Source organism: Eutrigla gurnardus, assembly GCF_963514095.1.
Source record: "Eutrigla gurnardus genome assembly, chromosome: 12".
Lineage (NCBI taxonomy): Eukaryota > Metazoa > Chordata > Actinopteri > Perciformes > Triglidae > Eutrigla > Eutrigla gurnardus.
Window position 1 is genome coordinate 7,649,333 of NC_139926.1, and position 25,002 is coordinate 7,674,334.

Sequence of the window (25,002 nt, forward strand, 5' to 3'; positions counted from 1 at the left end):
GGAGGCCACAGATGCAAGAAACACACACATATAAAACAGCAATGTAAAGATAGAGTGGACCTACCTGAGCAAAGATTGAAGTCGCTGTCCCTCTGTGTGTGTTGTGATCATTGACTAAAAGAAGTCCACGTAGTCATTGTGATGTCACCCATTGGTTTTTCGACTACGGTTTTAACGTGACCATATTTGGACTGCAGAGAGACGGGTGGATCTGACGAATTTAAGGACCATAATTTACTGAATGAGCATCGTGCTGGATTGAAGAAGACTTGTAACTAGCAATGAGACCATAAATTCATGTTTACAATGTTTAGATAGTAAATCAAGTTACGCAGGGTGAGTAATTCTTTTGATTTAACAATCATCATTTGGTGTGTGAGGTATTTATTTCAGCAAAAATAGAAATATGGTAATATGAAAATACTCCATTACAAGTAAACGTCCATACTGTTGGGCTGATTCATCTACATCAATGCATCATATTTTCTAAGATCATCTGTTTTTAGTGTAAAATCCTGATTTGTAAAGTAACCACAGCTGTAAAATAAATGTAGTTGATAAAAAAGTACAATATTTACCTCATAATTGTAGTGGAATAGTATAAGTAGCATGATATAATTTAGTAAAGTACCTCACATGCTCACTTAAATTAAACACCAACTAGGGAGATTTTATGGATGGGTCTGCTGATAATTGTACTTCCTCAACTTTACGGACGAGCAACACCACATTTCTGGAGCTTCTGTTTAAAACTGACTTCGGCCCTCAATGACATTGTTTGCAGCGCGCTCCCTCTCTCTTCGTACGGTTTAGTGAGTTTGAATTAAGAGCAACATCCTGCCAAACCAAGTGTGAACGCAATTGATTCCTTTGGATGCTTTTCTTATGGGGAAAGTTTTATCCATCACAATAGCCTCACACTGTTCACTCCTATACAAAATGTGCTGTATTTAATGTCTCCACCTGATTTGACTGTGATGATGAACGGCCAATCAACGGACTGATAACGAGTGATGTCTCACACATTCTTGCTGTTTTCTTCTCTTTGCTGATTTTGCTGTGAAACCCATTCCCAGCAGCGTTGGAGAGGCAGGCTGCTCTACAGGTGAACAGATGGAATTGATGACTTTCTTGCATTTGCATGCGGGCAGACATCACACCCAACTTCCCCTGCAGGAGTCGGCTCTGATGCCGGGTCTTTGCTGAGGTGGAATTATGAAATAGCGCTCCACGCAGTGAGATTTCCAATCTGATTACGACAGGTTGCCATTTGCGGAGACTAAGCAGAATGAGTTGTGATTAGCTACTTCCACCCTCTCGGGCATTAAATGGAACAGATTTTAATCAGCTGGGAATATGACAGCAGCAGCGGATTCCCTTAAGTGCTACACTTGAGTGTTTATTCCTCCGCTTTCACTGTAATGGACTACCTGCACGGGAGAGGGAACAGGAGAGGAGAGCCTTTATTGTTTAGGGAGAGAAAATGAAAGTGAGAGGAGAAAGGCTATTTTGGGTTCAGGGCTTGACTTGTACTGCAGTCATTCCACTCCAGGGATTAAGACTCAGAAAGCCTCCCTCGACTCTCCCTCCCTTGTCTCCTCCTTCCCACTGCAGCCTGGGGTGGATTTAATATTTACCCCAATTATTTATCACTTTTAAGCTGTGATGGAGAGGCCTGCAGGGCTAGAGAGAGTGACACGCTGCCAAGGCTGGAATTAAGACTGTCAGCATTGTGTAATTTGATTTGATTGCTCTCTCATCCATCTGTCTTCTTTCTGTTGTCATTCCTGCTCACATCCTGGTGGTATGGATGTCCTGCAGGGGGACGCAGGTTGATGCTGCACTTGTGTTACAGGCCCGAACCTGTCATTTAGTCCACACTTAAGATGCTGGGTCATTTACTTCCACTCTAAAAGTCTCTCCTCGGCACCCTGCTGGACTCTCTACAAGTAAAACCCGAGGATCAGGAGAGACAGAGGACCCCTTACCAGAGCAGATTGCTTCATTTTCTCCCTTTCTGTCCACACCTTCCCCTCTCCTTTCACTCCACTTCCTCTTGATGTTTCTGCACCATCACCTCCTTTACCCTCTCCCCTCCAAATATCTTACCTCTCGCTAACTTTTGCTGCTGAGATCACTTTCTTTCGTCTGTGTGCTTTGACAGAGTGAGTGATGTTGATCATTACCAGGCTCTGATGGCACTGTATCAGATGAAATCCTCCTCAGTGCTCTGTCAATGTCACCAAGAAGCCATTCTGAGGCTAATGATCCAGCTCCAGCACCGGGATCTTAGTGAAACTTCTGACTAAAAATAACCAATAGACTACTACGCTATGAGCACAACATTTTCTCAAGATTAAAGGAACAGTTTGACATGTTTTATTTGCCAAGAGGTAACTGATTGATACCACTCTGTTGTCTGCCTGGCGAAGATGAAGCTTAGCTTATCATAAAGACCTGAAAGTTACGATAAGATAAAATAAGCCTAAACGCTCCAGGTGTTGGAGCAGCACAAGGACAGAAATAAGTACAGATAAAAAGAGATAAATAAAAACAATAGAAGTATATAAAACATTAGCAAGCGGTTACAGTGTTGTATTTAAATAATGCATTCTATTAGTCTCTAGTGAAGTAGCATATTAGAAGCTGCAAGGCCAGTAAAGTATACATAAGATCACCATCGACTGTAATACACCAGATAAATATACAATATGATAAAGTATTGGTTAATATAAACAGCTAGTTCTATTCAACAACATTCATCTCTAATGCTCACTAATAACACGATATATCGACTTTGTTTATTCCATAACCAGCTGCTGGTCATAGCTTCAGGAGACTAGTGTCAATCCTAGCATACAGCTCTCAGCAAGACAACAAACACGTTCCAAAATGGCACTACATTTCCTTTAGGTCAAATCAGAGTCATAATGAAAAGAAGCCTCTCTGACCAAGCCTGAATATTATGCATCGTTTCTCTCTTCACGTCTGTGCACAACAACATCTCGGCAAACCAGTTTCATAAATCCTGAAGGTGGATGGTTGGAGAGCTTATTTGTCCTCATTCGACCAAAGAGAAATGTCTACCAAGAGAAGATGCTGTAATCTATTGAGGATCTTGCAGTAAATCTCACAGAGGTCCCACCAGCCCAGAACAATAAGTTAGAGGGCCTATCGCACTGTGAGACGGGGGAAGCGCTGAACACCCCGGGCTCCAGGGCTGGCTCCTTATAGCTCCATCCTGGCCCTCTGATTCATAGAGGGCCCGCTGTTCGTCAGGTGGGATGAGAAGCAGCGATAGCTTCATTACCTGCAATATACGGCTTGTGACAGCAGAGTGATTGGAATATAGTCACTGAAAAAAAAAACATTCATACCATTTTCTGTATGCTGAAATCAATGGCTGTGGAAATGAATGGCTGTATAAAGCTTAGCTTGGCATCAAGATTGGAAACAAGGGTTAACAGATTCTCGTTCTGTCCAAAGGTAACTAAATCTACATCTCAGCACCCCTGAAACTCAAGTGTACAAATGCATTGTTGCTTTACTGTTTATGTGCAGCTCGTTGCCCGGACAAGACTCCAGCAACATCACCACATGCAGTGTAAGAACCCCAGGTGTTGAATCTCTGCCCTCATTCCCTGTCATCTCACTTCTGTCATTTTGAAAATAAAAAATCTCTAAAGGATGAGGGTTGATGTCGAGATAAATTGTGTATCATATCTCTCTGTGTGCACTTAAATAAAAGCAAGCATACTTTATTCTTATTATTATTTTGAACCACCACAAGCAAAGAAAGAAACATCAGATGCGGCTCTTTTTAGTGAACTACCTTGCTGCAATCCACCTGAAAACAATCTAACACTGAGACTGGGAGCGGGGACATTCATCGGGAGATTGCTGATGATTTCACTGTTGAGGGAACTTGTGGGGGTATTGTTGTGGGTGGATGGCGGTTAGCAGTTGCCTAGGCCACAGAGTCCCCGGGCCCCACAACACTGCCATCTGAATCCAATCCACGGTCTGACGGATTGGGAGGCAAATTGACAGTGTCAGATTTCATATCACAGCAAGCTGCAGAGGGGCCGGGAGCATGGATGTGGTGTAATAAAGAGAGGACAGTGTGTCTAAAGGTGGCGGGGGGGAGCATGTGCGTGCACTTGTTTCGCGTTTTGCATGCATATATTGACACCGACATGAAATGGAGCAAAACAGCAACCCCAGCACCAGCGGGCCGCTGCCCATGCAGCTGCTGTTACACAGCCTTTGTGCGGAGCAGGGAACACATGTAGCCAGAGCCTCGTGGTGTTGTGTTGGAGAGTGGCTGCAGTGACTGAGCCTGGTGTGTCAATCTGGGATCGTACAAGCCGCCGGCTACCACAGCTCAGGAGTGATGAGAGCAACAGAAGCACCATATGTCAACCAGCAAAACCAGCCCAGAGACAACATGACTCAGCCCTGTTTAGGATTAACGTGACAGCAGAGCCTTCCTGCACCGTGTCATGTGTGTTTTTCTCCATGTGATCAGCAATCATGGCAACAAATGAGGAAATCAGGAGAACAACGTGTGGATGACAACATTTCTTATTTTAACAGCAGGCTGTACCGAGTTTGCTTTGATGGGTGTCATCTGCCCTCTAGTGGCTGTGCAAACACAGTAACTGCTGGTGGAAATGACTGCTCCAGAATGCACCATGCGAACACATTATGTCAATACTGTCATGATTATAGTGGCGTACAACCATGATCTATATTGATTTTACCACAGTCGAAGTGATGTGAATGGTCTCAAAGCTCAAAGGGGAGATTCAATTCAACACACACACACACACACACACACACACACACACACACACACACACACACACACACACACACACACACACACACACACACAGGTTAGATGGCAGTTTTTAAAATTGCACTAAATATGAGTCTAATGTAAATAATTGATCCATCCATCTAACCTTTGGCCACATCTTTTCCGCAGCAATTTATCAGCTACCAGCTGTTTGTTCACTGCGCTGTAGATCAATGTAAATGTAAATGACCTAAATGTAGATCCGATATGAGCTTATAAAGGCTATAAAGTGTGATACAGTCACCAGGAACTCAACTCTATTTTCAGACACGGCAGTGGGTCCACCACTTTTATGTCAGTTATTGGATGTATTGACACAAGATGTTGTGCATTATGCAGAGCATGAACCCTAATGATTATCCCCTGACATTTCCTCTTGTCCAATGAGAGGTTCACAGTCTTGACTGTTGAAATAAATAGCGTTCCATCTTAATTTACTCTGACCAAGTAACATATACTGATGCTTGCACATCTGCAGAACTCTCAAGAGTGTTATCTTTATTATGATACCAGTGTTATTCAAATTGACCATCTCATTGCAGAGATATACTCTAGGCAAGTCGTTTGAGGGTTCAAGAGGCTAATTAGTACATTCTTAGATTCTTAGTCTTCACATCATTGCTCACTGAACAGTACATATGATCTCATAAAATCTTACTGATGACACTTTCTGTGTACATCATCCTCATACAAATAAACTCTGTCACACAGGAAGTTAATTCTCTACAGTGCATCCACAAAGTATTCACAGCGCTGGACTTTTTCCACTTTTTGTTATGTTACAGCCTTATTCTAAAATAGATTACATTTATTTTTTCTCCTCAAAATTCTACACACAATACCTCAGAATGACAAAGTGAAAAAAGTTTGCTTGAATTTTTTTGCAAATGTATTAAAAATAAAGGGGGGTGTTAGTGGGTCATGCTATGTAGAGTCGAGGTGAAGTCTGAACAGGTGAGTCTTGAGCCTTTTTCGGAAGATGGCAAATGACTCTGCTGTCCTGACATTAGTCGGGAGTTCGTTCCACCACTGAGGACCAGAACAGAGAAGAGTCTGGACTTTGCTGAGCGACATTTGTTTGATTTCAGTGATGGTGGTACCAGCCGACCAGCTGAAGTAGAGGAGCGAAGTGCTCACTTTGGGGCATGAGGTTTGACCAGTGTTTGAAGGTAGATGGGTGGCTTTCCATTGATGGCCCTGAAGGCCAGTGCCATCGTCTTGAATTGGATGCTGTATCAGGGAGCCAGTGGAGGTCACAGAGGAGGGGGGTCACATGGGAGAATTTGGGTAGATTGAAGACAAGGCGTGCTGCAGCATTCTGGATACGCTGCAATGGTTTAATCACATAGGCCGGGAGTCCGGCCAGGAGAGAGTTGCAGTAGTCAAGGCGGGAGATGACCAGTGCTTGGACCAGGAGTTGCGTTGCATCCTTTGTGAGGAAGGTCCGAATCCTGCGGATATTGTAGAGGGCAAATCTGCAGGATCGGGCCACAGCAGTGATGTTGGGGGTGCAGGATAGTTGGTCATCGAGGATTACACCCAGGTTCCTCGCAGTTGAGGAAGGAAATACTGTGATGCCCTCGACAGTGACCAACAGGTCCATGCGAGGGCAGTCTTTCCCTGGGATGAAGAGGAGTTCGGTTTTATTCAGGTTAAGCTTGAGATGATGTGCAGTTGTCCAGACAGAGATGTCAGCCAGACAGTCCGAGATGCGAGTTGCAATGTGAGTGTCAGAGGACGGGGGAAAAGAGAGGAACAGCTGGGTGTCATCTGCGTAGCAATGGTAGGAGAATCCATGCGATCTAATAACAGAACCTAGTGATCTGGTGTATAGTGAGAACAGAAGCGGTCCTAATACTGAGCCTTGAGGGATACCCGTGTCCAGAGAACAGGGTTTGGACATAGAGCCATTCCATGTGACCTGAAAAGTGCGATTTGTCAGGTAAGATGTAAACCAGGTGGGAGCAGAGTCAGTGATGCCAAGTTCAGCCAGAGTGGAGAGGAGGATTTGGTGGTTGACTGTGTCGAATGCAGCAGATAGGTCGAGGAGAATGAGAACGGAGGAGTGGGACGAGGCTCTGAGGGATTTCAGGTTGCGGCGGCTGGCGACAGTTCAAGGCGTAGAGGGGAGGGATGTGGTGGGCTTCAAGGGGAGGGAGAAAGTCACAAAGTGGTGGTCGGACACGGTGGGCGGGGTAACAGAGAGTGCCGAGATTCCACAGAATCTTGTGAAGACAAGGTCAAGTTGGTTCCCGGCACGGTGAGTGGGTGGAGAGGGGGAGAGTGTAAGGTCAAATGGGGACACACCTCGTTTTGGGCAGTTTCTCCCATTCTTCTTTGCAGGACCTCTCAAGCTCCATCAGGTTGAATGGGGAGAGATGTTCGATCGGGTTAAAGGCTCTGGCTGGGCGACTCATGGACATTCACAGAGTTGTCCCGTAGCCCCTCCTTTGTTATCTTGGCTGTGTGCTTAGGGTCATTGTCCTGTTGGAAGATGAACCTTCACCCCAGGCTGAGGTCCAGAGTGCTCTGGAGCAGGTTTTCATCAAGGGTGTCTCTGTACATCATTCTTCTACATTCATTCTACATTCATTCTGTACTTCATCTTTCCCTCGTTCCTGACTCGTCTCCCAGTTCCTGCCGCTGAAAATCTTCCCCACACCATGCTTAACTGTAGGGATGGTATTGGCCGGGTGATGAGCGGTGCCTGGTTTCCTCCAGACATGATGCTTGGCATTCCGGCCAAAGAGTTCAATCTTTGTTCCATCAGACCAGAGAATTTTGTTTCTCATGGTCTGAGAGTCCTTCAGTTGAATTTTGGCAAACACCAGGCGGGCTGTCATGTGCCTTTTACTGAGGAGTGGCTTCCTTCTCTACAATACAGGCCTGATTGGTGGAGTGCTGCAGAGATGGTTGTCCTTCTCGAAGGTTCTCCTCTTTCCAGAGAAACTCTGGAGCTCTGTCAGAGTGACCATAGAGTTCTTGGTCAACTCCCTGTCTAAGGCCCTATTCCCCCGATCGCTCAGTTTGGCCGGGCGGCCTAACATCTTTACGGATGATGGAGGCCACTGTGCTCATTGGGGCCTTCAATGCTGCAGACATTTTTCTGTACCCTTCCCCAGATATGAGCCTCAATACAATCCTGTCTCAGAGGTCTACAGATAATTCCTTGGACTTCATGGCTTGGTTTGTGCTCTCACATGCACTGCCTTTCCTAATCCTGTCTAATCAACTGAATTGACTACATGTGAACTCCAATCAAGTTGAAGAAACATCTCAAGGATGATCAGTGGAAACAGGATGTACCTGAGCTCCATTTTGAATGTCATGGCAAAGGCTGTGAATACTTATGTACAGTACATGTGATTTTTTTTTCTTTTTAATACATTGTCAAAACAAACCTTTTTCACTTTGTCATGAGGTATTGTGTGTAGAATGTTAAGGGGGAAAATGAATTTAATACATTTTGGAATAAAGCTGTAACAACAAAATGTGGAAAAGGGGAAGCGATGTGAATACTTGGCGGATGCACTGTATATGAAGCTGAAAGTGCTGCTCTATGCTGACGAGCAATTATTATATTTAATTACACTAAACTAAAGGGGACAGAGCTTTTCACCACAAGGCTCTGGAACAACCTGCCTGAGGAAATAAGGCTGTCTGAGTCAGTGTCTTCTTTCAAGTCTCTTCTATAAATTCTTATTTTATCATCTTACTTTCTATTTGTGAATCACTTTGTACTTTTTTTGTAACAGTGCCTGTTAAATAAAGTTTAATATTATTATATTATTTAAATACATTATTATTTACGTTTTGTTTAATCATGAGCATTACAGCCTCGCTGCTCACTGACACCACCACCTGTGTCCTGTAGAGTCAGTCATGTTGGAAAGTACTCATCTAGGACCAGCCTCATACCCATTTATTGTATTTTCCCCATAAATATGTAGATATACTTGTCTTTTTACCTCATCATAAGTGAACAGAATACACAGAGCTGCAACTCCCCAGAAAGACACAAAATGATACAAGAGAACGGTTTAAGATGAGTAAAAGATTTATTTTCACATTTCTTTTCCTTTTAAATATCACCAGCTTTGTTTGAGGAATCAAAGACATCAAATAACGGGAGGAGTTAAGGAGGCTCAAATGCACAGGAGGGACGGAGGAGGGCAGTCTCCAGAGAAGAATGACTGAATATCATATAATGAAGGCTTCGTAGGTCGGAGCGACAGACATAGCGTCCTGTCTGTTTTTGTTCACGGTTTGAAATCTGAGCGACGTCATTGTCCAATCATAACTTCCAGAGCTGGCCGGGAGAGCCCAAAACCAGTGCATGTGCTGGGACAAAGATGGAGGAGGGGAGGGCTGGAGAGACATGAGGGCAATCACAACGAGGGGAGACACATAGTGAAGCACTGCAATCACAATACAAAACACACACACACACACACACACACACACACACACACACACACACACACAGAGACAGACACACAGACAGACTTGGCTTTACTGGAGATAAGCAGGTTGATTAACCCAACAGTCTGAGCTCGATCATTCACTGCGTTTCGACACCTGGCTTTACCTGAGTCAAGGTAATACAGGGGACGCTTAAACAGAGACGGTGCTGGACATGCAAAGAGGGACACGGGGTTTTGTTTAGCTGGTCCCTGCATGTTCATGGTTATTGATGATAATCCAACGACCATGGTCCATCACCTCTCATCTCCAGTGCAGAGTCACACAGGCACTTTTGAGAGAAATGACAAAAACACTATGACTTCCATTAAGGCACAACAGATAACCACACACACACACACACACACACACACACACACGCACACACACACACAACCAGTCTTTGGGACAAGAACAGCATGATTCTCTCAGTAGGCATGCAAAGTGCAGCACCCTTTGAAACAGATGCACTAGCAGACGAACTGTTATTGATTCCATGACGTGGTGATTGGTTTCCTTCACGTCGACCTCCAAAACCCGATTTCCACGGCGTCACAGAGAAGAAGAGAAAACAAGCTCGCACATCCGAGAGCAGCTCGCAATGTGGCCAACAATCACCGTTCTCTGCAAGTACTCGGCTGTATTTTTCATTCGTGAACATGAATTTAGTTTCTCCAAATGTCTGCAGGCTCTAATTTTTCTGAGAATAAACTCTCATTTATTCATCTGTTTTCTTGAGTATATTTCTCCAAGAAGCACATATTCTGTGCTGTACAAATCAAAAATGAACTGACAAAACATAAGCTACATCGTGTGTGATTCAAACTCATTGGGTTCTCTAAGAATTCATAGTACAATTAATCATTTGATAAGTGTAATAATGTAAATCAACAGAACCCAACACTGTGTAGCCGTAGGCCTTCACAGAGGAACCGCAGGCCGGCCACATCTTTCATGGTTGATGACTCTAAAATGGCTTCCAATAATATTTATAAAACCTAGTATGTGATGTTTGGTTAGCTACAATATTATCCCTTGTGTTAATCTAAATTATGAATGAGGAAACGTTAAAAATAGCTTGTGTTATCTAGTCTGAAGAAAATACATTCGAATGCTTCCATTACTTTTACCAAAAGATAACAGAGCAGCTTAGTAGCACTTTATTACCCCTACATACACGTGTTGATTAAAGGATATGGCCTAGTATGCATTTATTTCTTTTTCTCACTGTTAACAAATCCCATGTAAACCAACAATTAATCTTCTCTATTATTAGCCCCTTGTCCGTCTGTTCCTACTGAACCTTGAAAAACGCGTCACAAATATATATTTTTGTTATTCTTTTAAAAAGGTTGAGTTATTTCCCAAAATATGCTCAATAGGCCTTCACATTGTCAAGACCTCTGAGGCAGATTTATCAGACAAATAAAACTGACTTGGCTTGATGTCTCAAGTTGAATTTGAGTTGATCCATACTTACAAAGAGAATGATCGCAGAAAACCAACAGAGATCATTCCTGGTGTTTCTGAGATCAGTGGCAGTGTGAGCATTTCAAATAAACACATAAACTCAGCCGCACTGCGAACACGTGGGTTTCTCGCTAGCTACAGCTAACGTTTGTTCAGTCACTTTAGCGGCATGCTGCTAGCTAACGTAAGCTTATGTTCGTACAGTCATTTGGGACGTACGTTGCTAATAGCAGTAGTAATAAGTATTTATATTAGCGGGACAGTGTAGCCTACTGTATTTGGGTTTGACAGTAAATAGTGGAACATGTCACCCAGTGGCACAGAGGGAAAAGATATCTGAGGTTTTGGAGACACACACTAACTTAATACAAGTAAAAAAAGTATTAATGGGATTAGTTGACAAAAAGAAAAATAAAGAATATCACCAGCCTTATCTCCAAACTTCCTCTGTGATTTAGTAACGGGCGATGGCACGACTCTATGCTGTTCTGAAGTGACTGGATCTCATCAAACAGCTACAGCTGCTCGGCCAGAATAAATTAGCACCTAAAATCAGCAGAGGTAATTAGACACATGGACACACACACGCACACGCACACACACACACACACACACACACGTTGTACACAATGACAAACTCACACTCACCAAAGCAACCAAAGCTCAGCTCATACCCACACAGAAAGCATGACGAGTTAATAAACTCACATGTAATCAGAAATGTGAATGTCATTGGCAATTTATGTAATAATAATAGTGATATATTTATAGTAATATATATATATATATATATATATATATATATATATATATATATATATATATATATATATGTCCTTTTAAGAATTGATTCTGTTCTCTTTCCTTCATTGGTTTCACAATCAGAACTAGATTAATTGTAGGTTAGGGCGTCTTCGCTCTCTCGCTCTCCAACTAGCATCTCTTAGCCTCTAATCAGCCTTTGTCTCACAAACAGACGGTCCACAAAGTGATGGTGCATTAGTGTTTTGTGTGAACTTAACAGTCTTTCTTACATCCTATACTCGATATGGTTCACTACTTTGTAGTTTAGGGCTATAAAGTAGTGCCTTAGAAGTACAAGAGTACATTGTTTATTGAGATGTGCCCCCTTTAGATGCAGAGGAGTGAGATGGCGGGTGTGGGCAGTTTAGCTCCGGGGAAGCAGGCCCTTCTTGTAGGCCACTAGGCCGGCTGCCGTGGCGACAGACAGGAAGCTGGAAATCCCAATCAACTTGAGGAGACCACAGACTGAAGGCAAATTTCTCTCCCAGAAGGTGGTGAAAATGGGGAGAGCTGGGACTTCCTGTTGGAGGGACAGAATGAGGAGAGGAATTGACGTGAAAGTGGTTTGACTTTTGAGTTGAATTTAGCCCCAAAAAATATTCAGAGAGATTTCACTCACCAGAGACTCAGGCTCCGTCTGCCAGATCTGACTCTGGGGGATTTTATTCATTGCAACCATGACCTGCAACACAACACTGGTTGTTAAGTCAGGACCCTCACTTCATTTGTTTCAATGGGATATGCAGTTGAGTTTGGTGGTGTGGCGCTGCTGGTGTGTTTCCCTGGAAATTTGTCCCGAACTCCCCGAGTTAAACTGTGTGTGAGCAGCAGGTTGTGCAGGAACATCGAGAAGCAAAATGGCCTCTGTGCCTGCTCCAACTACAGCAGTGCTACATGTACAATACTGTAAACGTGTATTGTAAAAATAAAGTTTTTTCAAAAAGACATTTGCCAGGCAGGCAGCTGACTGTAGCAGAAGTGGAATCCATCTTCTCATCTAACTGTCTTAAATGAGATTTTCCAAATTGAAGCACATAAATGTCTTAAAAACGCTTCCTTTTGGTTCTGGTATGCCTTTCATTTTGAGGTGATGCCTAGTTATATGAGAAATACTTTGCCACAGGATTCACTATTGCACTGGGACACATTAAGTGTTCTGAGGTGACCTCTGACCTCTCTGGCTGCTCTCTCTCCAGCCTGCACTGCCCCCTCCATGTAGCCACTCCACTCTGTGGCCGTCTCTGTGCCTGCGAAGAACAACCTGCCGACCGGCTCCCTCAGCACCCTGCAGACAGGAAAAGACAACGACACGGGAGATTAGAGAGTTTCTACTGATTTATATGCTTTAAAAGTGGCCTTTAATAAAATATACAGCCATCAACCTCCACAGACCACAACTACTGCATGGAAATGTATTTCATTACCAAGTTAGTTAGTTGTGTAAATCAATCCAAGTCTGATGGATCAGCTGTTTTAAAAAGCTTTTAAAAACTGATTGGATTTCACTACCAGTGTGTGTGTGTGTGTGTGTGTGTGAGAGAGAGAGGTACTTACTTGCCGTACTGGGTGAGGATTCCCGGGGGGAAGTAGGCCGTGTAGCAGCCCCCAGAGTACTCCTCCTCACACCAGTTCTTCTCCTCGTAGTGCACCGGCTGAGAGACACAAGTGGACACGTGAAAAGGTTTAGTGATGTGGTTCCACAGTGGCAGCGTCACTTTGTCTGTATTCAAACTCACATGCAGAGCCTCTTCTGAGCCCAGCACTCTGGAGTAGATCTCACAGATCTTCTTCAGCCTAAAGGCAACAAGACAACAGTTTGGATGAAACGTCTCTCGTGAGAGCGCATGAACCTGCTGCTTGTCTCCGCGGTGCACCTACCTCTCCTCTTTGGTCAGCACCGATAGCTTTCTGCACTTGCGGGCAAGGATGAAGCTGGAAGAGAGGGAGAAGAGAAAGATTATCCACTAGAAAATCCTCCACGAATCAATGGTTTTCCCAGTTTGGTGGTGGAGAAGTTGACTAGACTCTTCCAGAAGAGTGGAGGCTGCTGCAGCAGCATATTACACCACATTCTACTTTTACTGTCATCAAATCCCATGAAAAGAGAAAAACAATACAGTTAACTGTATTACAGTATCTTACAGAGCCTTGTTGTGCACATCAAATAGCAAACCTGAATCCTATTCATCATCTGCTCTCATTTCTAAGTGATCTCATTGGTTAAAGATGTTTTCTCGCTGGTGCATTCTGGGTGCAGGTGACTGATCATTCGGTCTATTTCCATGCCAGTGTTTAACAAACGTTCTTTCTGAATGATGTGTCTAAAGTAGATGACGTGTGTACTTATTTTCAAGTGTGTTTTATGGTGAAGCATGAGTTAGTGCTTTCAATAGTTGTGCTGGTTTTATGTCTGGGCCATTCCATAAAAACTGGAAAAGATGAACAGTGTCAGTTTTGCTCTTTTCACTTGTGACAACAAGAAAACTGATGTAGTGCAGGTTCATAATGATATTTTGATCTTATTTGTTATTATCACCCCATAATGGCGGGTACGGCCCCATCAGGCTTCGTGTCATCCAGGGTCAGGCCAATGGGAGAGCCTTCCTCCTCAATCACCATAGTGCCACAGTAGCCTGGTGACACACGAGCGAAGAACAAGGAGTGTAAATCAAATACGACATACAGTCCAGCATTCCCCCTTTTCTCCAGCTTCCCACTCCCTGCGTACCCTTTTCCCTCCAGAAGTTCTCTTTGTAGTAGACCATGCACTTGATGACAGAGCCCATGGGGACGCGGTGGATCAGCTGGTTCCTCAGCGGCGGCAGCTCCGGGTTGAAGTGCATCTTCAGGTTCAGACCGGGAGGCGTGGCCACGATCACGTACTTGGCCTAAGACAAGGACGCACATTAACGAAGACAGGGGATGCAACAGGATGGGCAGTGTGAGCTGCATCGCATGGCTGCAGGGAGCCAAGCAATCAGTAGATGGCAGCACAGAGTAATACTGCAGTGTGCAAATGTCCCATAAAAATAGCAAATATGGCTGCAGTGCTGGAAGAAGTACTCAGATTGTTTGCAGTAAAAGTACCAATACCGTCATGAAAAAATGGATGTTATTATTCATGACATGAGTAGATAGTTAATAGTGACTCATCAATGAATGACTCATAAAAAAAGTTGTTGTTGTTTTCAGTTTTTGGACCGAATCTTTGAATAATGGATGATTTGACGTGCTTGGAAAATGAAACCATTTGAACGTGGATTATTTTTTTAGACACCTTCCATGGCTGTAATGCTGTGTCATGCTTACTGTGTAGGTCTGTTTGTCCAACGTCTCCACCACCACCATGTCGCCCGTCTGGTCGATCCTGTAGACCGGAGACTGCAGCTTCACTCGGTCTCCCAGCTCCTTGGCCATGCACTCGCTGATCTGACTGGAGCCGCCGACAAACTTCCTCTCCTGCAGACGTGGACAAAGAGAGCAGGGGTCAACATACCAAAAGCACAACAGAGTGCAGCTGAATCGAAGCCGGAGGCGTCTGATTCAGCTCTCTATGCTCTACTTGCGAGTCACACATTATATGGGGTCAAATCGCTTCTATGCTGTCTGTTGTTGCCCAGAGTACGACTCTGCAAGGCTGATAAATAAGATATTTAGGAGAGAAGTGGAAAAGATCTGTGGATTCATCCTGCTGTTACATACAAGTTATCCTTAATTCACCCTCTCGGCTTCACTGCACATTTCAACATCTTAAACCAAAAGGAAAACTGTGTTTTCAAAGCTCGGGCCAGTAACTGCTGAATGATGGAGAGGACGCAGGGGGAGAGAGATTTGGTGCTGCCAAAGCTCCGATACACAAAATTAAATCGACAGTGACCTTTTCCGTAGTGTCAACATCTCTCTCTTGCCCAAGATTAGAACCACATTGTGTACATTCCACTGTGTCATTTGGATGAACTCGCCAGCCAGTCGCCAGACGATTCGGGGCTCAACCTAAATGAGTCCTGGCAGTAAAACGAGGTGAGTCTGTGTGGGTGTCTCGTTTGTTTAAAGCTGCAGTCGGCAAGTCTGGCAGATCGAGTTGACTCAGTCAATTTTGGAATGTTTCCAACACTCACGCCCCTCCCCCTCTACCACCGAGCTCCTCCTCCCTCCCATCGAGTGCTCGTCAGTGTGCGTGCATCAGATTCTGTGAACGCGCCTGAACACGCCTCATCGATAAAAGGCATGGAGTACATGCTACACAGAGGTAGACTAACTTACTCATAGATAGCAACTGCTAACGTCATTTAGCGTATGCCTAGCTTGAGGTGTGTGCCTGTGATATTGTAACATGCGTGAGAGGGGAGGTGGGATCTGTGGCGTGTGCACGAACTGTGAACTGTGCTGAGTGGACAGGATGATACGGGCGCAGTGGATTTTTGCAAAACAAACAACAGGCTCTACGTGCACGTAGAGGCACGTTTTTTTTTCCTTCTAAAACCGGATGATTTATGTTGTTCTATCGGAGCGTAGTGTCGGTTTCAGTGAATATGATCAAACAATTTGGTTTCAGTGGAACGTTGATCTGAAGGTGAAGAACTCCAAATGTTCCTCCATATGCAATACTGAATGACTTTCTCCTTCCAAAGAGAATATTAACTCAAAGTACTACTGGACACACACACACACACACACACACACACACACACACACACCCATGCATAGATGCAACCGTAGTCTAAGTGTGCATGTCCAAAATGGGAGGGTCCAGCAAACAGGAAATGACAACGGAGCTGGCCACAACATCTTCTGTCGACCTAAACACAATCCCCTTCCTCGGTGGCCATGGCAACGGGGAACACTCAGCTTTAGAAAGTACGGCGGCAGAATGTGCTCCCCCAGCCCTCCAAGAAAACAGCTTTTGTCACACTGATAATTATGCGAGGCACAATACGAGGTGAACTAAGCGAATGTATTAGTGCTCACTGTGGGAGCTCAACCTCCTGGTTCACACGAGTGAATCTCACACTGTTTTTGTGCAGAGATTTTCTGGAAACCTTTAATATTAGTGTCAATTATATTATATATATATTAGTGGGTGGAACTCACCAGAAGCTCCACCCTTTTAATATTATTAATAATACTTAAGTAATAATAATTCACTCCGTGAATTACTTTACCCATGACCACACCAGAAAAAAAACAGTGGACTTGAAAATCAGTTATAAAAGGTTTGACTTATATTTCCAACATTAATAGTTTATATAATAAACGATACAATATTGCCAAGCCAAACACTATGCTGTGTCCATGTCTGCATCGACCATGGACAGAGGAACACCTCGATAACATACTGCACACACACATTCATGCAAACCCACCTGTCCTCCGTTAGTGGTGGAGAAGATCCTCATGGTTCCTCCGCACTGCTTCACATACCAGAGGAACCACAGAGCTGAAACCTCGTGGGGTTCAGAGGTCACGTTCACGTTGACAAACAGCGTGGCGAAACGACGAACGGTCCTTGAAACGAGGGAGAACAGTTAGAACCCAATAGTTAACCTTGTGTACATGTTATATCTGTCAGAGCTTTTTGATTCATAAACATGAATTTCTTTTGAGTGGTTTGGAGCAATATTTATTTACAATGTCGATTTTTGAAATCACAATGTAATAAGGATAAATCATGAATTTCAATATTTTTTTGCTACTTTTTAAGAGCCGGACTGATTCATGAACACATTTGTTACATTTGTCAACATGTTTACCCTCAGTAACGCTGAGTTACTAGAAGTTATATAGTGTTGATTAATTGTATTGTAATTTAAAAATATTGATATCACGTATAATGATAAAATATGTATTAGAATTATTGTTACAGACTCTCTCTCCACACTATTTTGAGTGTAATTAATTTGCCCAAAAAGAGACAAAACTCAGAATAAACAAAGACAACTTGACTAATACCGATATTAAATACCGTTATTAGTGAATTCCTTCATCCACGATAATCGTCTGATATGAAGACAGCCTTATTTTATACCTGTGTGTGAATCGCACTACGCTCAAAGACATTAAATGGGCATGCATTGTTGTTCTCATGCTCGTTAGGTAGGAAATGTAATCTGACTCCTTCTTTTCTCTACCTGGTCCAGCAGATTTTCTTAAAGAGCTCCTGCATGGTCATCTTGTCCCACTCCTCGGCATGGGGAGCCTTCCAGGGAGCCTCCCTGGGAATCTGAAACACAGGTGGAGGTGGACAAGGAGGACATTAAGCAAAGATGAGACACAATGAGTAGCGTGTAAAAGCAACCAACAAGGGTGAGCTTTACCTCCTGGCCCATCTCGTCCATTGTCCTCCACAGGTTGTTGAAGTCCAACAAGACGAGGGGGTTCCACATGGGAGGGAAGGAGCCTCTGAATGGGTAAGACTTTCCCTGTTGGAGACACGGCATCATATATATGTAAATGAAAAGTTCATTTTGGTGCAGGAATAAGCCAGAACTTTGTTCACACATTTGCACTTCTGGTTCCCTCGCCTATAAAGCAATGGGTTTTTGGTAACATGCATAAAATAAGGTCTGTGGTTAACACAAGGATAATCAATTTCAACGTTATTTTCATATGACATAAATGATATCAGTACATTGCCCTCCATTGAAGCTTTTATGAGCTCTTACGTGTCTTAAAAATGTGGTTGCATAATAACACTACGACTGATCTCTAATGCACTCTGCACTGTAACAGCTCAGTATATTGCTGGTTGTGAAACTTTTTACAACTGATTAAAATATTCAGAGTCATCATCAAGTCTGGTGACCTTAATCCATGTCCTTTCTGTCTGAACTCTGTTGCTCAACCACACGATTGCTTTACAAGCTCTGTCATATGTGTGTTTGACTTAACTATACATATTCTTTACATTTGTTTCAATTCCCATTAAACACCAGCTTCCCCTGACAGAAATAAGGATCGGTGGATCACCAGAGCACAGGCCTTCTAGGATCACTCTCATAGTGTTTTAACGGTCTGCACTAGAATCGAGTCAATAATGACCTCATATTATACATAGTATCTCATTTTGACTCATCAAGTTTATTCCGGTCCTTGCATCCATAAAAACCCCTTGCTAAATTCTAACAGCTTAACTTAAACTTAGCAGGTCATCTCTACTAGACATAAACATATTCAGTATATTTCACTCAGGTGGTAGCCAACTGGCAGATACACAATATGTGTGTGAAGGCTGTTGGAGTTTAAGTTTAGGTCAAAGGGTAAAGGTTTTTTTGATTTTCTAATGGGGACAGCAAGTTTTAAATTGGTCCAGTATTGAGAGAGAACACTGCAGACAGCAGCCGCTCAATGGGCTGCAATATAAGGACTTGCACTAGATCACAGCCTGACAACATTATGGAAAGGACTCACCCCTTTACTTTGGTTATAATCTGGAAAACATATGTTAGTATTATTTAAGTATTAAACTGATGCTCTGGACTGTGCAAGGTCAAGATGGCGCAAAATCAACCAAAACATGTACATTATAGACAGAAACAGATCTGTCACCATAGTGACGCTGGCCAAAAGGGATACAAAAGGAGCATTATCACATCGGTCGGTGAGCAGTGAGTCAGCCTCACTCAGAGGAGCAACCAGACCAAGTAGCAGCCAGATGCTACCTGGAGACACAGGTGACTCGACTTAATAGAAGAGAGAAAATAATCTTATAGAATATGATTGTGCAACAATATATAAGGGAGTAAATATAAGTACAACCTTAAACCTAGCAGTAAAATGCAATATAACACATGAATGCAGCAGTAATATTAATCCAAAAACATCATTAGTGAAACATTTAACTGCACAATGACTACATTTACTTTTTAAGTACTTTTACTGAAATAAAGGATCGGAATACTTCTTTCACCAGTAATTGTTTCAAGACCGCAGCAGGTAGCTGTTTTCAGCTTTTTCTATTTTCAACTGGCTTTTATATTTGCACATACCACCCACGCTGCATCAATACAAAACTGGTTGAAAACTGGCAAAGTTTCCCTTTAAACAACTGTATGCTTCCTGATGAACACAGTGGAGTGTTCAGCAGCTTTAGAGAGATATCTTCCTCAGGTGGTGGTGACCAAAACAGAGCTTAAAGGAGAGTGAATATTGGACTTGCATTCATCACCCTAATCAATGCTTCTGCTATCTTTATAAGGTGATTTAATGCCAAATCTTGTGTAATTTATATGTGAACACACAATAATAAAGAAATAGTTTATGGCTATTTCTGGTATAATCTTCAAAATGTTTAATGGTCTGATCTGATGTGAAAACTTGAGTATAACAGCTGATAAAAGGGTGAACTAGTTCAGGTGCTTCTAATATCTAATGAGGCCACTGATAATATTTTTTTTATTTAGATAACAGCTCACAAGGAAACAGGTTTAGGGTCTATCATAAACAGCACAAGCCTCTGCCATTTCTCTCAGCGGTCCCGGGAGACGTGCTTACATGCACAACGTCCACACTGCTGCAGGAGCGGTGGGACAATCCCACGCTCTTTCTCAATCTCTGATAACCACGGGCGGTATTTAATCAAAGTCTGTTTCCCCATCTCTGATAGTGATAGCTCATTAATAAATCCAGTGCTGAGAGCTGCAGCTGCCTGTAAGGCAGCAGTTTGCTGATAAGGGAAACCAGCACTGGCCTTTTGGATTACAATCTGCCATAGAAAAGCTGATTAGCTATGCAGCTTTCTTGAAAGCTAAACCTAATTACACAATGGCTTGGCACACATGCTAGTTTACTACTACTCTAGCTGCTGCCCTGTGAAGGTATGCAGACCCTGTCATATACATTAGTTGCTGATCTAATCTAGTTTGATCCAGCGTGCTATTGTTTTATTAGGTTCAGGCTTGTGCAATGATCAGGAAACTTTAACATGCTGCATCTTTTTAGAGCTTATTCATCTGAATAGCTTCTTGGCTAATCCAAAGCTACTTACAATCAAAAGACAGTGTGGTGGTTCTCACAACGGAAACACACATGGTGAAAATCCCATGTGGTGAAGAATAGGTTACGTTGACATTTATTCTGTACTGCTGATTTGGGGAATGAAAGGTTGGAATTGGAAGTGATACTGCAGACAGGCCAAAAGTCTGCTCCACTTCCGATGCCAAAACCTAGCCCCGTTTTCGACAGATTCATTATGTGAATGCACAATCTGTTTGCAGAGATTTCAGGATAACAGATTCAGTATTGCAGTACTGTACTGTCTTGCTTTTTGGTACTCCCCCCTAAGATTTTTATTCAAAGCTACGATGAGGCAGTCAATAAGGTTTTCAAAACCTTTTTGCAACTATTTACATTGTGTTCTCATTTATGTTGATCATTGATCTTGATGAAGAACCAGTAGAGTATTTTGTGTGGATAACATGGCTCTACATTACGAATCCCTGTTGAAAACTTTGCATTCTTTCACAATCTTTCAAGGACGCCGGAGGGCATTCAGTGACATGCTAAATGCTGATTATAAACCTGCCAAAACAGGAATGAATCTTTCTGTACTCCACTGTAATGTCAATGCTGTTGTCAGTAGCTTCTCTATTGTTCCATTGTAAGATTGCCAGCTGGTAAACGATGACTGGAACCTTTGTCCTACAATGGCCCCAACATGCTAGTTAGCCAAACATATTGTTAGCATGCTAGTTAATCTAAAAATGTAGAGTATCAGCACATTTTTGCAAAGTCAGCTGTGGGATCACATCTCCTGTCACATCTCCACAAACACACACACACACACAAACACACACACACACACACACACACAGAGACAAATGCTCTGTCTGACACTGAAAGAGGTGAGCAGCTTTTGATGAAGCATGCTGCCATGGAAACCAGCCAGGAAGCTACGAGTGGTGTGTATGCGTGTGTGAGTCTGGGCCTTTGAGTGGATCTTACAGAGATAGTAGCTACGGAAACACACAATATGGATGGATTCAGAGCTCACATAAACCCTTCACAGCATCAGGGCTGTCCAGTCAAGTCCTACACTAAACCAAAGACTTATTCTCTAACAGCTGCCGGAGCCAAACGTCATGCTGGTGACATTTCACAGCCCTGCTGAAGTAGGTCAAGTCAATAGTGCATCAGGGACATAGTGGTGAGATAAGGTAAAGACTATGGGATAAGTCCTTAGATTAGCAGTACAATATAGCAGTTTGAACATTTAAATGGGCAGAAGAATTAAGCAAACGATAGAGAGCATACTGTTGTTTAAAGAACCGTAACTTTATGATCTGCTTGTTGCTGTGGAACTGCACTCCTCCTCTGAGAGGACAAACATGGTCACCTGTGTGATTTGGACGAGGTTGAATGACATTCATTTTAAAGTCTACCTTCCATTGTATCCGCATGTTCAAGTTAAGCTTTTATTGAACATTTTGGTTGGACATCTCTCCAGGTCTGATTGACCTGACAGATGAATGTAACCACAGAACATATTTGCATACAAGACACTTGACTTATACTTTATGTTACATTCCTTGAAATTTTGCCACTGATGATTCAGTTTCAAGCTACACACACACATTAGCTGATGCTGACATGTCATCCAGTGTGACACATTAAAACTTAATTTTGAGATTGTTGATGGTGTTTAGTCATTAGCCAGGTAAACTTAAATTTGAGCATGCTAATGCTGTTCTTTAGGCATTAGTTATTAAATAGTATCCCCCTTGATTATCATAGTGATGACAATGCAAATTGGGCAAACAATAACTCTTACAGTGGAAATAAGCAACACCACAATACATCAATTGTTGAAGCCTTAAATACTGAGGTTGGTTCGTGGGGATTTCTGTAATGTGATTTTGTATTTTGTGTGTAGTTGTACTGGGTTTAATTTCATTGAGAGGTGTTTGTAATATTGTGGTCCCCTTCATGCATGTAAATGGAAGTAGTCAGGTGACATTACAGACAGGTGTCTATACAAAGTTTGTTTGTGAAAGTTAGTTTGTGCACCACACCCTCAGACCAGGAGCTCAAAGTCCATCTCTGAAGTTGATTCAATGACACGAACACAGTCTATGTTAAGATAAGCTCTCTCCATCTCTCACACACACACACACACACACACACACACACACACACACACACACACACACACACACACACACACACACACACACACACACACAGATAGAGAGAGAGAGAAAGCTCCTGGCCAGCCCAGGCTGTCCAGTGATTTACAGTGAGGTTAGTTTTACAACGGTTCAAGGAAGCACATCGGCAAATCAAATCAGGTAAAGGAACACGACTGTGTTAAGGACAACGGTGCGCCCACAATAATGAGATATGGTACAAAGAATATCAAGAAAAAAGACGACCTCAGCGTCTCTTTCTTTCTTCCTTCCTTTGTTTGTTTTGCTGTCCATTTAACCACTCAGAGAAAAGAGAAACTGCATTACAAAAATCCCTAAGGCAAAGATTTGCATCGCCAGTCTCTAATGCTGGAGAGGAGAGGGGTGGCTGGCTGCTTGGCAGACATCTAGAAGGACAAAATGTTTGCTTTTCTTCTGCACAATAACATGGTCTTCACTGAGCACCACACAAAAGAGCCTGAGGAGCAACATAATGTAGCTGTTGATCAGATTTCTTTCAACAAATTTACTTTCCAGGTAAAGTCTGAGGAAAAGTCTAAGATTGTTGTAGTTATTATTCACATATAATGGGAACACGTCTTCAAAACGTTGATGTAAACAAACACAAGGTACGGCGTGTGTGTTTCCCCCTCCACTGAAATGTGATCTCTGTCATGTGGCTGCACCAGACACTTGCGGTGGCTCCGTTAGTCCGTTTATAAATAAACACAATATTATGTTAATCGCTTATCGTTATTGCTGCTTATTACTAATACAAGAGAAATTGGATTTAATGCTGTGACGCCATCACACAGGTTCCTGATGTTTTTAATTTTCCAGAACATGTCATACGGACAAATGCCAGTTCAACCAGTTTGCATAAATCAAATCAAATCAAATTTAGCCCCGTACACTGAACCGAACCGGAAATCAGCCTAACTCATATATAAGTGTGTATTGTGATGTCTCTTCTCAGTCAAAGTAAGTGTGACTCTTCCTCCCCTCTTGGGTTCAGTCATTATGGTATGCTTGGTATGTGAAGACGGAAAGGGGGGTGGGGGGGGGGGGGGGGGGTCCTGCAGGACATGCAGAGAAGAGGTCAGAGGGAATCCACACGAACTAAGCAGGAACCCTGTAGCAAGTCATGCTCAATTTGATATCAAACTAAGAAAAGGATGAGATATACGTTCAACATTAGTTTAAAAACATCAGTAATAATCAATAGGAAATTTTAAGCATACTGGCAAACTTCCCATCTTTCTACGAAAACAGAGAAGTTACCAAAACTCTAACATTAACATTGTCATTGTGATGGACCTCTACTGCACTCATGCAGTCAGAGGACAAATCTGCTCGCTTACTAATCTGCCCGCATCATCAAAAGGATAAAATGCTTATTGAGTTACCAAACTTCTTTGGGCTAGCTTGATAGGTTTGCATGTTTGTGTGTTGAATCAAGGTTCCTTTCAACTCTTATCAAAAAATGTGTTCAGAATGTTTTGTACATAAAGTTATTTCTCTGTTTAAAGCTGATGATCCATATGATCCATATTTATTTTTCCATGTTTTTCAAAAATATTCGAAAAAAATATATACAAAAGGATTCTTTCTCATTTAGATTCTAATTCAATTCTTTACATTTACATTTAGGTCATTTAGCAGACGCTTTTGTCCAAAGCGACTTACAGTAAGTACAACAACAGACACACCAGTATGGTTTCTGGAAAAAACACTCCACTTATATGGCTCTGCTTCACCTGATTGACAAAGTTACTTCTGCACTTGAATAATAGCATGAATAATGAATAATGAATTTACTTGTAGTATTTTCATAGACTTTTCAAAAGCTTTTGATACAGTAAATCAACATATTTTACTGGAAAAGTTGTATAAATACGGTTTTCATGACACTACGTACAAATGGCTAAAAAAATTATGTCTCCAACAGAAGACAGTTTGTTTGTGTTAAGGGTTGGTATTCCAACAAAGCCAGATGACTCTGGGGTTCAACAGGGATCCATTCTGGGACCATTATTATTCCTTATCTATATTAATGATTTGTCTAATGTCTCTAATATACTTTCTTCAATAATGTTTGCAGATGAAACAACTATAGTTTTCTCTCATTCAAATTTCAGTTCACCGATTAAGGATGCTAATGTTGGTTTAACTGCCTACACTACATGAGGGTTTTTTTTTTTTCCTCTAATGCTTTTCTGTAATGCATTTTAATTGCCTATATTTTCTTTTAATTCTTCTATTTTTTTCACTTTATTGTATGACATG

The 25,002-nt window shown here is 42.4% G+C and overlaps 1 protein-coding gene across 1 annotated transcript in view; it reads right to left on the reverse strand.

The window, feature by feature from the left end:
* Nucleotides 1–11,766: 11,766 nt before the first annotated feature.
* Nucleotides 11,767–25,002, reverse strand: part of mao (monoamine oxidase) — a 29,264-nt gene continuing 16,028 nt past the window's right edge. The window contains 12 exon segments of the mRNA XM_084023756.1: nt 11,767–12,116; nt 12,216–12,278; nt 12,770–12,881; nt 13,151–13,248; nt 13,333–13,390; nt 13,475–13,528; nt 14,133–14,229; nt 14,325–14,484; nt 14,906–15,055; nt 16,960–17,101; nt 17,725–17,816; nt 17,911–18,015. Of these exon segments, the coding sequence (XP_083879882.1) occupies nt 11,961–12,116; nt 12,216–12,278; nt 12,770–12,881; nt 13,151–13,248; nt 13,333–13,390; nt 13,475–13,528; nt 14,133–14,229; nt 14,325–14,484; nt 14,906–15,055; nt 16,960–17,101; nt 17,725–17,816; nt 17,911–18,015 (1,287 nt within the window). The 3' untranslated portion in view covers nt 11,767–11,960.